The following is a 15,229-nucleotide window of genomic DNA, read 5'->3' as shown; positions in this document are numbered from 1 at the left end:
AGTCACAAAGAATCCCTCTTGCCATTTAATGGAATGCTTAATTATTTACAGATTTATTGGATATTGAGATGGCGATAAACTCTGAGTTCATTTCAAGAATTGTGCCAAACATATTTCGAAGAATTAAAGTAAAGAATCAGATGTTATCATCTATAAAAAGGGAGTTTTTGTCTTAATCCACCAGACTTCCAGCCTGCATGGCGGCAGAATGATAGATTCCAGGCTTCCTGATCAGAGAAATCTCTTGAAGAGGAGAGGGGGAGAGGGAGAGAAGGAGAGAGAGAGAGATTGATTCATTCCTTTCTTCCTGAGTATAGAGCAGTAGCAAGTTTGAGCACACAGGACTGCACAAACGCGGTTTTTGGATTCTTCACAGGAACACCAATCAGTTTCATAGCTGAAGGATCTATCATTTGCTTATAAGGATTGTGGTCAACACCATGCACTTAGGAAGCATGCTTTCAATTTGAAGGTGTCCATCATGCCCCCTATATTACAGCTACCTTGGCAAAGCTAACAGTACCTCTCGAGGGGCACGGGCTATTTCTTGTATCTCTGAGGTACGAAATTCCTAAGTATGCTGAGTGTACATGCAAAGAGAAAAATGAATCTATCAGGAGCACTGTAGTGAAATCATACAGGGTCCTTAAGCAATTTGTTAGATGCTTAGACTAATTTGGTAGCATTCTTTTGTATACTTCTGAGTTGGTTGTCATCTGCTGCATCCCCTATTTTCTCATCATTTTGAAGATGGAGCCTTTGTTGAAGACACTGTAGTTACAGGAGGAGGAGAAGGTGGAAGAACTAAAACAATGATCAGATAATGCTACTAGACTCACTATCACAGTAAGCTTAACAGCCTTCAGTATAGTCAAGGAATTCATCTGAAAACCTAACAACGAAAACACAAACGATGGTGGTGTCAGTGGGCAAGAGGTAGAAGATACTTCAAATTGAAATGGTAAGTCTCAGTTTGCATTTGGACCACTCAGCAGGAACACCATCTCCAATGAGAATACCATGTTCTTTTTATGTCTAATCACTCTGATTCAGGAACACCACTCAGCAGGAACACCATCTCCAATGAGAATACCATGTTCTTTTAATGTCTAATCACTTTGATTCAGGAACACCATGCCATTGTTCCTTTGGTCACCATCCTCCTGCTTCCACTACACCCCAATCAATTTCTGAGTGACCACTACTAAGCTGCATCCAGCACTGCATAAAATAGGTGACATCAACCCTTGTGTGACAACCAATCATGGATACATGATCCAAAAGATTTAGTATCTCTCACATTATTTTGTGAATTCAGCCACTGCCAAGAATCACATACTTGTTTATTATTCCAGTTAGCAGGTTTCTGTGTGATTTTTTCCCCCCTATCCTACTGCTTTCAGGCTGAAGAATGACAAGAAGAAAGAGTGGGCCTAGATGGGCTTGCTTCTTTCTCCATGAGAGACAGTAGTCTGTCCAGCTGGCTGATGGGCAACTGTAAAGGCGCTGGTGAAGTTGCAATGTTGAGATCATGAATGTTGCCATTCCAGGGAACACATGAAGCTCATATTTCATCAATACTTGTGGTCAAGAAGCATGAGCCATTCCTCTTGCCTGTCCAAGCTTATGTCTGTTTTGAATTGAACCCCTCAGCCCTAAACAACTGCCCAAATACTAATCACCTCTGAGTTGGGAATTGGAGAACAAAAAACACAACTCCTATGTAGAAAATAAGCTGCAAACCATTTATCAATCTACCAGTTTCAAGTACTTTGCTCTGGAAATATAATTACTTATCACCATGAAAGTATAAACTTCAACAAAACATGCTCCACATTAAAAATATACATCTAAAACAGTTGCACTTACCCAAACTTAAATAATAAAAAGGAAGAGCAGCTAAATTTGTAGAATACTGTGGTAGTATATAGAGTCCACCTGGTGGTTTATTCCATATGAACTTATTTCTTGCTATATGTGAATATATCCTATCATGTATGATCTGTGGAAAAAATGTTAAAATGTCATTCATTTAGAAACATGAATGATACACAAGACACGGCAGCTTGTGCATGTGCTTCTTGTGAAACATCTTACACATAGTGATTGACTTTCAGTATTCATTGCTGTTTCACACTTAACAGATTCCTTCTTCTCCAGCCCTTCGCCTTTCCCACCCACCTGGATTCACCTATCACCTTCTAGCTAGTACTTCTCTTCCTCCCCCCACCTTTTCATACTGGCAACTTCCCCCTTCCTTTCCAGTGAAGAAGGGTCGCAGCCTGAAACATTATTCACGTTCATAGACGCTGTCTGACCTGCTGAGTTCCTCCAGCGTTTTGTGTGTATTGTACTTACAGCTAATTGTCTGCCTGTACTGCACTTTCTCTATAACAGTAACACCATTCTGCATTCTGTTAACATTGTCCCTCGTACTACGTCAATGTATTGTTGTAATGAAATGATCTGTATGGATGACGTGTAAAATCAACTTTTGCACTGTCTCTCAGGGCATGTGATAATAATAAACCAATTTACAATATGAACCAGGATAGTATAGTATCAGCCCTTTTGGACTTCGGCAAGATTAAACTATAACTGAACAGGTTAAACCTTGCTAATAAAATTGAGATATCATACATTAGGAATTATTTTATTAGAAAGGGGTTTCCTTTATACAGCAATTATGTCCATAAGACCATAAGATATCGGAGCAGAATTGGGCCATTCAGCTCATTGAGTCTACTCCATCATTCCAACATGGCTGATCCTGGATCCCACTCAACCCCATACACCTCCCTTCCTATTATATCCTTGATGCCCCGACTGATCAGGAAACAATCAACTTCTACCAGTAGCCATTTTGACTTAAAAGAATTAAAATCCATGATCTTATGAAAACTATTATTTTATTAATAAATTATTTGAAGATTCCCATTTATATATAAAATCTTCTGGTATATTTTCTCCTATTTTATCTAATTCTATTCTAATTCATGTTGGTTTATCTTCATCAAAAAAAAATGCAATAAATCTAAGTTGATTTGCTTTGTAATAATTCTTAAAATTTGGTAATTGTAACCCTCCTAGGTCAAATTTCCATGTCAATTTTTCCAATGATATTCTTGACATCTTACCTTTCCAAAGGAATTTCCTCACACATTTATTTAACTCTTAAAAAAACTTCTGCGGTAATTGTATTGGTAGTGTTTGGAATAAATATTGTAATCTAGGGAATATATTCATTTTTATAGCATTGACTCTACCTATTAATGTTATTGGTAACATCATCCATTTATCAAGATCCTCTTGAATTTTTTTCAATAATGGCAAATAATTTAGTTTATATAAATTCTTTATATCATTATCAACTCTTATACCTAAATACTTTATACCATTTATCGGCCATCTAAATTGAGTTATTAATCGACATTGACTATAATCTCCTTTAGTAAGGGGTAACATTTCACTTTTATCCCAATTTATTTTGTACCCTGATATTTTCCCATATTCTTCCAATCTAGAAGATAATTTACGCAATGAATGCAATGGGTTAGTTAGATAAATCAGAACATCATCAGCAAATAAGTTAATCTTATATTCCTCCTGATTAACTCTGAAACTTATAATATCTGAGTCAGTTCTAATTAATTCAGCTAATGGTTCTATCGCCAACACAAATAAAGCAGATGATAATGGACGACCTTGTCTAGTTGACCTTGTTAACTGAAATGATGTTGAAATTTGGCCATTTGTCACCACTTTCGCTTTGGGGTTAGTATTTAAGGTTTTAATCCATTTTATAAAAGATACTCCTAATCCATATTTTTCCAATACCTTAAATAAAAAATCCCATTCCAATCTATCAAATGCTTTTTCTGCATCCAAAGCAACTGCCACACTCATTTCTTCCCTCTTTTGTGCCAAATGAATTACGCTAAGTAACCGAGTTACATTTTCTGCCGATTGTCTATTTTTAATAAATCCAGAAGATATACCAGAAGATTTTATATATAAATGGGAATCTAAATGGATACGAGAAAAGAAAGAATCTCCTATACTAAAACATTTGATTGATTTATGGAATAAGATAAATGTTGATGATGAGATAGAGAAATCTTTATTAGCAAAGAGACCTTTAATTCAAAATAAACTTATCCCTTTTACAATGGATAATCAACTTTTATATAACTGGTTTCACTAAGGGATTAGATATATAGGAGACTGTTTTGAAGGAGGTATATTAATGTCATTTGACCAATTAAAGAATAAATATAAAATATCAAATAACACTCTTTTCTGTTATTTCCAATTAAGGGCTTATTTAAGAGATAAACTGGGTCAAACAATGTTATTGCCGAAACCTAATGAAATAGAAACTTTAATTCATAAAGGAAAAATTAAAAAATTTATTTCTGGTATGTATAATTTGATTCAAAAACAGGCAATTAAACAAGGAATTCATAAGTCAAGACAAACATGGGAAACTGATTTGAATATTAAAATTGATGAAACAAGTTGGTCAAGATTATGTCTTGACAGTATGACAAATACAATAAATGTTTGACTAAGATTAGTACAATATAACTTTTTATATCAAATATATATTACACCACAAAAAATAAATAGATTAAACTCAAATTTATCTGATCAATGTTTTCGATGTAATCAAGAAATTGGTACTTTTTTACACTCTACTTGGTCTTGTTTTAAAATTCAACCTTTTTGGACAAATTTAAGAGTTTTACTGGAACAAATTATTGGAATACAACTTCCACATAATCCAACATTATTTTTACTAGGCGATATTGAAGGGATAAAATCGAAATCCAAATTGAATAAATATCAGAAAGAATTCATAAAAATTGCATTGGCAGTAGCCAAAAAGGCTATTGCAGTTACTTGGAAATCAGATTCATACTTAAGTATAGATTGTTGGAAGAATGAAATTTTTAGCTGCACTCCACTTGAAAAAATTACTTATAATTTAAGAGATAAATATGAAATATTTCTGAAAATTTGGCGCCCTTATTTACAAAGGATTAAATATATTGGTGCTCTGAAGATAAAATTATTGGTTATCTGGGGAAAGAATTAAATATACATATTAAAGCTATTATGAACTCCATGGAGCATGTGGGGATCTTCCGATATCCAGGCATTCTTTCTTTCTTTCTTTTTTCATTCTTTCTTTCTTTTTTCTTCTCTTTTTTTTCTATAGGGATATGTTTGGGGGGAGGGGTTAAGGGGAGGGGGGAAGGATTGACAATTATCCTATTTGAAAATTCAATAAAATTTAAAAAAATATTATTTGAAGCTATCAAAACCTCAAACATGCAGACGCAAGTTAAAATAAGTAGCTTAGTGATATTTTTTAAACAGTAGGAATGGACTTTCATATGAAAATATGAATATTTCCCACTGATATCGTGGATCAGCATTTCAACACAGAAGAGTAGTGAAAGTTGGGTAAGTAACATAGACACTTCTACACAAATTGTTGATTGATTGTAAAGACTCTCATACAGAGATAGATTTATTGATTCTGCATTCCCAGCAAGGAACCGTGCATGAACAGAGTTTAGGTTAGAGTAGGGCTGAAGCATTGTGGTGTTGATTCAATAATCAACTGTCCCTGAGAGCACAAGCACAGTGAATTGTTTCCTATAATGTTAGCACAACACTAACCACACTGACAAAATTAATGCCTCCTTGTGCCCTACAGAATTAAAAAATACATACTCCTGAAATGATCAATCATCCTACTTACAGCGATCAACCCTCTGTATTTAATGTTGTCTCCTGTCACATGACAGTGATTGTTAAAATTATGGAATACAAACTATAATGGATGCTGCTCTGAAATTTAAAAAAAATGTGCTTTGGAATGTTGGAACATAGACTCACAGCAATAATGTCCTGGATATCAGTTATATTTCCAAATAAAGACTCAAGAAAATGATTACTGGACTTGACAACATGAAAAGGGAAAACACACATTCTATAATACTCCTATGCATCACGAATGATTGGTCACAGATTAGAAATTCATTCATTCTGGGATGTCAAGATAAGAAATAGGCACTGGACTGACAAAATAAACAAGAACTTGTTATTTCAGTTCATTTTGAAATTATTTGGGAATGTTAAAATGTCTGGGATTATGGTGGGAAGCAAGCCTACACGCAAAGCTTCAGCAGTGTTTTGAAATTGTTTTTGGCTTCCTCATTATTAATGACTGCTGACTGCATTACTGTTTTGGCCTCCTTGGAACTTAGGTAGTAGTAAGTGTGATGGAGGACTGGATAAGCAAACAAAAAAAGATATACTACAGCTTTATAAAGTTGAGATTAGACTATATTTGGAATATTATGATTTCTAATTACCACCCCCTAAGAAGAATTTATTGTTCCTGGAGAGGATGCAAAATGTATTTTTCAAAATGGTACTTAGACTCTATATATTAAATATAAGCTGATATTACACAAATTAGGCTTGTGAAAGTTAAGATGTGATCTAATAAAAAAAATCAAGATATTTAATGGAAGAGATGGGGCTGATAAAGAAAAATGATTTCTGCTGATTGGGAAGTCTAGGATGTTTAAGGCATCTTCTCACAAGACACTTTATGAAAAAACATGAAACACAAAGATCATCAATGAATGGTCACTGGCAAAAATAAAACAACTCTGGATCACTTTCCACAGATACCACCTAACCTGCTGACTATTTCTAGAATTCTCTGGTTTGTTTTCAAATCTATTTTCACAGTTCAAAGTAAATTTATTATGAAGGTACATATATGTCACTTTATACAACCCTGAGATTTAGGAGTGACCAGATACAAGACAGACAAATGACCAATGTGCAAAAGACAACAAGCTGTGCAAATACAAAAGGGAAAAATAAATAAACTATAAATATCGAGAACATGAGCTGAAATGTCCTTGAATGTGAGTCCATACAGTAGGTTGTGGGAACAGTTCCGTGATGGTATTGTTACGAAGGATGAGCAACTCTGATGGGCAGAAGGGTGCAGAGTCGCCCATGCCCCCCCCCTTTTGGAGAATCGCAAATCACTACTATTTCGATGCTGTTATCAAGGAAGTGAGAGAGACAAAAGGAAATCTGCCAGGGCAGTTGTTATTGATAACAGCTCATGAAAGTTAATGAGAGAGAGACACAGCTAAGGTGGAATGTCTCCTACTGACAAAAGCCATTGATTTACTGCTATTGTCTTTTGGAGAAGGATTGTTTACTTGGTACTGTTCTAGTCATTGAAACCCCTCAGGGGGCAACCAGAGTGGGCTGGTTTGATGGGTTACATCATCCCAACCTGATTGGCACCTGAGACCCCATGAGTGGGGATAAAAGTGAGGTCTGGGGTAACACCCCTTAGACGCACCAGGAGAAACGCTAGTGAGCCTCAGAACCCCACGAGACAGGGTGGGAGATCGGAGACCGAACGAAGGGTCGGTAAATTTTAACTCACAGTGTTTTGTAGCGAGACCGGTGGGGGCTTGTGTGTGTGTGTCCACCCTTGCCTGGGTGACAAGTCCACCACGGAAGAACGGTCTAGCTAAAGGACGGAGGGGTCATACGTGAATGGCCACAACAACAATGCATCGATGGATCAAAATCGAAAAGGAAGGTTGGCAAGATAATAGCTGTTACTGTTCACACGTTTTCTCTCTCTCTCTCTCTCTCTCTCTCTAACAATTGCAACACAGTGACCAACAACTAACGCAGCCTGCATGAACTGAACTGAACTTTATATTTCCATCTGACAATTTATTTTCCCCTAGACAACGATAGAGCTTGTTTCTTATTGATTATTATTATACCCGCACTTTTAGGTTTAGTATTGCTGACGTATGTTATCTGTATATTTGCATTGATATTATTTTTGTATATTTTTACTAATAAATACTGTTGAAAATAGTATCACCAGACTCCAACGGACACTTCTATCTTTGCTGGTAAGACACCCAGTTACGGGGTTCGTAACAGTATGAGTAAAGTTGAGTGTAGTTACCCCTCTGGTTCTAGAGTGATGATGGTTGAGGGGTAATAACTGTCGCTGACTCTGGTGGTGTGGGCCCTGAGTCTCCTTTCTGATGGCAGCAGCAAGAAGAGAGTATTGCCAGGTGGGGGGGGGGGGGTGGTCCTTTTTGCTTTCCTGCAGCAGTTCTTCATGTAGCTATACTCAATGGTGGGGAGGGCTTTACCTGTGATGGGCTGAGCTTTTCAATTCAAAGGCATTGGTGTATCCTTACCAAGTCGTGAAGCAACCAGTCAATATATTCTCCATTGCACATTCATAGAAGTTTGTCAAAGATTTTTAGATAGACATACCGAATCTACCAAACTTCTCAGAAAGTAGCAGAGCTGCTGTGTCTGTGTGATGTCACTTGCGTTCTGGACCCAGGACAAATCCTCTGGAATCAGGATTAAGGCATTGCTGGCAAGGCAGCATATAGTGTCTATAACCAAATGCCTTTGAAAGAATTTGTGGTAATTCCTGAACAACTGTAGTCCTAGCAAAGTTATTTCCACAGTGCTACAGAGTGGGGCTTGAGGATTGAGACAGTGAAGGATTAGTGATACGTTCCAAGGGAGTGTGATTTGAATGGAATTTGGCCCTTGTCTTGTTTGGTGGCAAAGTATGTGGGTTCAGGAGCTATTGTTGGGGTATTCTGTAGTAGTAATCACAGTGCACTTAGTGGATTTGCACACTGAGTCACTGTGCACCAGTGGCAAAGGATTCCCAGGTTCTAATCTGCTCTAATAGTCACATTATTTAGGAGGCTGGTTGAGTCAAGTTTCTGGATAATGGCAACTAACTTCTCCCACCACTCCCTCCTCTACCCCTTCCCATTAAATGTTAATAATACCTGGTTAGTCTCTCTCTTTGGTCATGGTATGACACTTCTGTGGCATGGATATTACTTGAAACACATTAGCCCAGGCCTGAATGCTATGTATTGCTTAGAACTTGGGCAGTGGGTGGAGAGACTAGTAGTCAGAGTAACACTATTACAGTGCCAGTGACCCGGGTTCATTTCTTGCTGCTGTCTGTGAGGAATTCTGCCTGTCTTTGCATGTGTTTCCTCCAGGTGATCTAATTTTCTACCATGCTCTAAAGATGTTTGAGTTCGTAGGTTAATTGGTCACATGGGTGGAATTGGGTGGTATGGGCGCATTGGGCAGGAAGGGTCCGGTACTGAGCTGAATCTCTGAATAAATAAATATAGAATGATCTTGTTCATGGAGGCCCATTGCTGCTTTATTTGCTGAGGAATTCCAAATGGAATTGAACACTGTACAAACATTCCCACATTTAACTGATGATGGAAAGCAGGTTATTGATGAAAGAACTGAAAATGGCTAAGCCTAGGATGCTAAGAAATTCAAGACATTGATGGAATGCAGAGCTGGGCTAGGAAGTGGCAGATGGAGTTCAATAGCTAAAAGTGTGAACTGATACACTTTGGAAATTTGAACTTGAAAGCAGAATACAGGGTTAATGTCAGCATTCAACAGTGTGGAAGAACAGAAGGATTTTAGGCTCCATGTCCATAGATCCCTCAAAGTTGCCTTGCAAGTTGATAGGGTGGTTAAGAAGCTGTACGGTGGTTGGCCTTCATTAATCAGGGTATGGAGTTTAAGAGCCATGAGGTAATGTTCAGCTCTATAAGATTCTGTTAAGGCCACGCTTGGAGTATTGTGGTCAGTTCAGGTCACTCTATTATAGAAAGAATGTGGAAGCTTTGGAGAGAGTGCAGAGGAGATTTGCCAGGATGCTGCCTGGATTAGTGACCCTCGGTATGAGGAAAGGTTGAGTGAACTAAGGCTTTTCTCTTTGGAGCAAAGGAGGATGAAACATAACTTAATAGAAATGTATACGATGATAGAGGCATAGATAAAGGGACAGCCAGCTCCTTTCACCAAAGGCAGAACTGAAAGGGCATAATTTTAAGGTGATTTAAGGAAACAGTGGAGGGGATATCAGAGGTAAGTTTATTTACATAGAGAGTGGTCAGTGGGTAGAATTCACTGCCAGGGGTCGTGTAGAGGAAGATACGTTAGAAACATTTAATTTTAGATAGGCACATGGAAGAGAAACATGGTGGGCTTTGCGGGTGGGAAGTGTTAAATTGATCTTGGTGAAGGTTAAATGGTCAGCATAACATCGTGGGCTGAAGGACCTGTACTGTTCCGTCTTTAATGTTCTGACTTCTTTAGTGCAGAACGCCAGGGGTTGTGATGATTGATTTTCAACAACTATAACCACCTTCCGAGTTATGTGGAAGGTTTGGCTTCAAATAGTGTAACATCTTCCCATTGACTTCAGCTTTAATCAGGTACTTTAATGCTACACTCAGAAAAAACGCAGCCTTGATATCAGACTGATTACTCCCACTTACCTCTGGAATTCAGCTCTTCGGTCTGTGCTTGGACAAAGGCTCTGATTGTATCTGGAGCTGAGTAGTCCTTACTTACTCGGACAATATCCAGTGACAAAGGTGGATAGCTGCCATGCTCCAATATTTTAAGATTTTGTTATTGGTCATCCCTATCATCATTATCAATGTACAGTGTTTTGTGGCATGTTTAAAATTATGTCCTACTACAGTGACTATTTTTACTTTTCTTCCGGTTTAAGATGGTGTTGGTGAAGTACAGCGACAACTTGCTGGCAGCAAATAAAACCAGAAATGACTTTATTAATCACACTTTTTCTTGGAAATAACCACTGCAATCAATAGCCTGTAACTTTTGGAGTAGAGTCTTTGAACCACTTGTATGACCTTGCACTATTGCAGTGGGAACTGAAGTCTCGAAGGTGCAGGATGGTTGCGGCATGGTGGGTGTGGACCAGATTGAAGCGGCGGGGCCCAGGCCCGAAAGCAGGAATTAGCCAGTATTTGGCCATTGTTGGAGCGGAATTGGAGGTGATTTGAAGTGGCAGAGCTGAGGTGAGGCTGAGTCGAGACGGCAAGACCCGGACCACAGAGCGAGGAGCAAGCTGATGTTTGACTGATTAAACACTGGACCAGATTGGAAAGATCAGGCACTGGCCGAACCGAACTGGTGGGCCCAGGCCTGAGAGCGTATCGAAGCAGAAGTACTGAGCTCTGAGAGTAAGGAATGGCCGACCTGCTGTTGGGCCGATTTAAGTGCTGGGCCAGATTGGAAAGGTTGGAATGTCATGTCAGGGCTGGAGGAGAGGGACAGGCTGGTGTTCAGCTTGCTCTTTACAAGTTTTACTCATCTCTGCACTGAACTGAGGCTGTGGCCTGAAACTAACAGGCTCCTGGATCAGCTGCAGTGGTGACTGGCTTCATGACTGTGGACTCACTTTTGTGAACTTAAGTTGTAAATATTATTTGCTTACTCTGATTGTTTGCATGATTTGAGTTTTTTCTGCACATTGGGTGTCTGACAGTCTTATTTTAGTGGGTTCTATTGGGTTTCTTTGTTTTGTGGCTGCCTGTAAGGAGACGAATCTCGAGGTTGTATAAAGTATACATACTTCAATAATAAATGTACTTTTAACTTTTAAAGTTAGTTTATAAATTGAATATCAGTTTAACAATATTATAACACCTGTTCTCTGCTACAGTGCATAGCTAACCTCACTATCATCTTTACATTGTAAATTAAAATATTCTACTGAAAATAAGTAATATGTTAACACATGGTGAATCGAATTAGAAAATTATTAAAGGATCATAATAACAATGACTTTTAAACTCAGAACTAGAATATGTGAGATTCAATTATATTGTTCAAACAATATCTATCTGTGCATTGGCAAGCCCTACTTAACACTGCCACAACTAAATTACTCTATCAACCTGATAATTTTCACCACACTGACTTCCAACAAAGCTTTGGAAAACTTAGAACCGTTCCCACTTCTCAGGAGCCATCTCTCAATGGCGGCGGACATCAGAGATGAAATTCACCTTCACCTTCAGTGAGCTGAACAACCTTAGAAGCACTTAGGAAAAGGACAGTAAAGATCAAGAGCTCAAACCTACACAAAGCTCATGGCTAATGGAACACCAAGTGATTTCTATCCTTGCATATTCTTCCAAGACCTGTTCTGCCATAATTGGCATCTCAAGGCATTGGAAAGTTGCCACCACTGCTGTCTCTGCAAAATCTTCTCAATTCATTAGAAGGACAAATTAGAATGTCCTTTCCTAGGCCTACATCCCCAGCACTGGGGCCCTAGTTACTCACATTTGGTTACGTTGGGTAGGCCACGTCATACACAAAGACTCCTCAATCTGATACTCTATTCTGAACTCTCTCTTGGGAAGAAATTACCAGGTGGAAAGAGCAAAAGTTTCTCGGAGGTGCTCAAATCTTTCTTGAAGAAATGTAACATCCTTACTGTCTCCTTGGAATCATTTAAAGTGCAAAAGGAGCACTTGAGATGGGTTTTTAATCCTTGAGGCCATGCATCTGGAGTAAACTAGAGGCCCTGTGCAAATGGCACACCACTTCAAAAACCACCCACCCACCTGCCTCCATTAGGCACTGTCTGTGGAAGTGACTTTAGTTCATAAGTCACCTCAGAATCCACACATCAGGAAGGGTAGTATGCCATCCTGAAACCCAAGGAACAGTTGAAGAGGAAGTATGTGCCTGAGGAACACAGGGTATACTTCATTAAAAAGGGACTGTCTTTTCAATGTAAGAAGCAAGCTTACTTCAAGATTCATAAAAAAATGTTATGTTCTGCTATTCAAAAGTTGTGGACCAATATCGACAATGAGTTTCTCAAAAGTGATTAATTCAGATTCTGCCTTGTTTTTTTTCATGCTTTTCCAGTTAATATCTGCAACATTACAGTTGCAACCTCTGGTATTGGGTGACTCTAAGGTCTACATTGGCGACCTTTTGGATCTTTGGTGTACAAGGTAAGAAACTTCCTCAATCATTTGATCTTAATGGAAAGAAAACTTCAAAGATCTCTTTGGCCTTTGTATTTGCCAGAGCTCTGATCCTTCCATGTATGTTAAGTCGATTAGTGTTTCTTCATTATACACATGCTGTGTCAAAAATAGAGGTGATCCTGCATTGCAGATGTTAAGTGAAATACCTACTCAATATTCTACAGTCATTTCACCAATAAAAAATCATTAATTCTTGCACTAACTTTTCCCAAGATACTAATATGTACATTCATTATCACAATACCAGGTTCTATCTGGATGAAGAGTTTTGCTTTCCAAAGGCTGGAGTTGTCTTACAGCATTGGGTTCTTGTCAACTCAAATTATATAGGATGGATGTGAGAAGTGCAAAATCCCCCACCCAGGAGATGCAACAATCATTCAGCAGTAAGTATGGCTTCAGGCGCTATAGTCTCGAAACCCTATCCACAGAGGCTATGACAGGAGCCAAAGTTGTGGCAGTTTATAATGTCTTTGTTAGGGATACGGTGGATTCTGATTAATTGGGCCATTGGTTAATCAGGAAACTGCTGATTTGGGATAACTCTTAAAGAACAAAAACTAATCAAGAAAATAGCTCTGATTCCCATCAATTGTCTGCGACACTATGGTAATTAATTGGGGTAGAAGACTGTTGCTGAACAGTAGCATCAGTCATGTGCACCTGTGTGACCATTAGACTCTAGTCTACACCATGCTTAAAGCGGGCAATTTTTAAATAGAGTAAGTTGCATGTGTTTGCGTACAAAAAGCAGTTTTTTTTTGTCACTGATAGTTGGTGAAGGATGAGCAGTAAGACAATTCAGAACTGTTTTGCTCTTTGCAGTTCCAGAATTGGCCATTAGACATTATGGAGTGAACAGTTTTAAAATAGTGTTAGTTGTACGTGCTTGTGTTGTTATCCATTTGGGCTGATGGATGCTGATCCATAAGGCAGTGATTTCTGATGATTTTGATTTTTTATTTTGATTTTATGCAGGAAGGCAATGAAAGTAGTCTATTATTAACACAACATCTGTGCTGATTTTGTTCATTTACAGTCAATCAAACACAGCAGCGATGACTTCTTCGTCGATAACTATTAGGAACTAATGCAGAGCTTCTATAATATTGCAGTGGTATTGGTAGTGTTCTACTTTGTTTTCTATTTCATTTAAATGTACAATATAAATGTTAAATGGTCATTTGTCTTTGTTATGCCTTTTAACTATTTCCATGAAACTTTGGCTAATTAGGGCCAAAATGTACTGGTATCCCAATCAACCAGAATCCACTGTATTTTAAAAAGTATAAGGATTGCTTTAAATAATTAAAATAACAACTATTAAAAATATATTTAAATATTTAAGAAACAAAGTTTCTTATTCACATCAAAGCACTGAGAAACAATTGGTTACATTAAGATAGTGTGAAGTAAGTTAAGAAAAAGTAATGCTTTACTTATGTTTCCAATTTTACTTCCAGGGGCCCATTCAAATAAATGATTGATGCTGTTATGCCAGATTTGGCTCTGGTAGGATGAAAGAGAAAGAATTTCCAATATAATGCTAGAAATCTCTGCACAATCAAATTCCACCTTTGGATTTCAGTGGAAATTCAGACATGCTGGTACCAGCATCTCCCAAGTTCTCATACCTGGGTGTGGCCAAATGCTAACAGTTATTTTCAGAACTGGCAGCTAGATTCAGCTCAATTCAATTCATTAAACTGTGAGTTACAACTAATAACTTCTTACTGCCAAGTTTCATTGGTGTTTTCTACAAAAAAATCTTAAATATCACCCTTTTTCAATAATACAGAAAATCCACAATTTGGGATTCCCAACTTTAATACTCAGATCAGAACATAGAAAATGAAAAAAAATCTCTTATTTCACCTCATCTCCTCATATTCAAAAGTAGGAACCATGGACAGTTCCTCAATCACCTCTGAGAAAGAACTTTCTAGGTCTTGATAATTCATAGAAACCCACTCCTGACTTTGCACTATTTCTGGACAACCCCTTCCTTAGTCCCACTTTACCATGCTTTCTTCTCACTACTATTGTTGGGCAGACGGTACAAAGACCTTAGGTCCAAAACAACTAAGTTCAGGAACTGTGTTTACCCTACAACCATCAGACTCCTGAACTGGTGCGGATAACTTCAATCACCACTACTCTAAATTGATTCTCTGACCTACAGACTCATTTCCAAGGACTCTTTACAGCTTATGTTTTCAGTATTATTTTTATTTTCAATGTTTGTCTTCTCTTGTCAT

At 37.9% G+C, this 15,229-nt stretch overlaps 1 protein-coding gene across 2 annotated transcripts in view; it reads right to left on the bottom strand.

Annotated features, from left to right (window-relative positions):
• Nucleotides 1-15,229, bottom strand: part of LOC140733582 (exostosin-1-like) — a 453,577-nt gene that overhangs the window by 108,462 nt on the left and 329,886 nt on the right. For both annotated transcript variants that reach the window (XM_073057124.1, XM_073057122.1), the window contains one exon: nt 1,870-2,002. In XM_073057124.1, the coding sequence (XP_072913225.1) occupies nt 1,870-2,002 (133 nt within the window). The remainder of the gene's footprint in view (nt 1-1,869; nt 2,003-15,229) is intronic.

The sequence above is a fragment of the Hemitrygon akajei genome, chromosome 9 (assembly GCF_048418815.1).
Source record: "Hemitrygon akajei chromosome 9, sHemAka1.3, whole genome shotgun sequence".
In the NCBI taxonomy this organism is placed as follows: domain Eukaryota; kingdom Metazoa; phylum Chordata; class Chondrichthyes; order Myliobatiformes; family Dasyatidae; genus Hemitrygon; species Hemitrygon akajei.
Note: the sequence above shows the minus strand (reverse complement) of the source record. Positions and strands in the feature narration are given on the sequence as shown.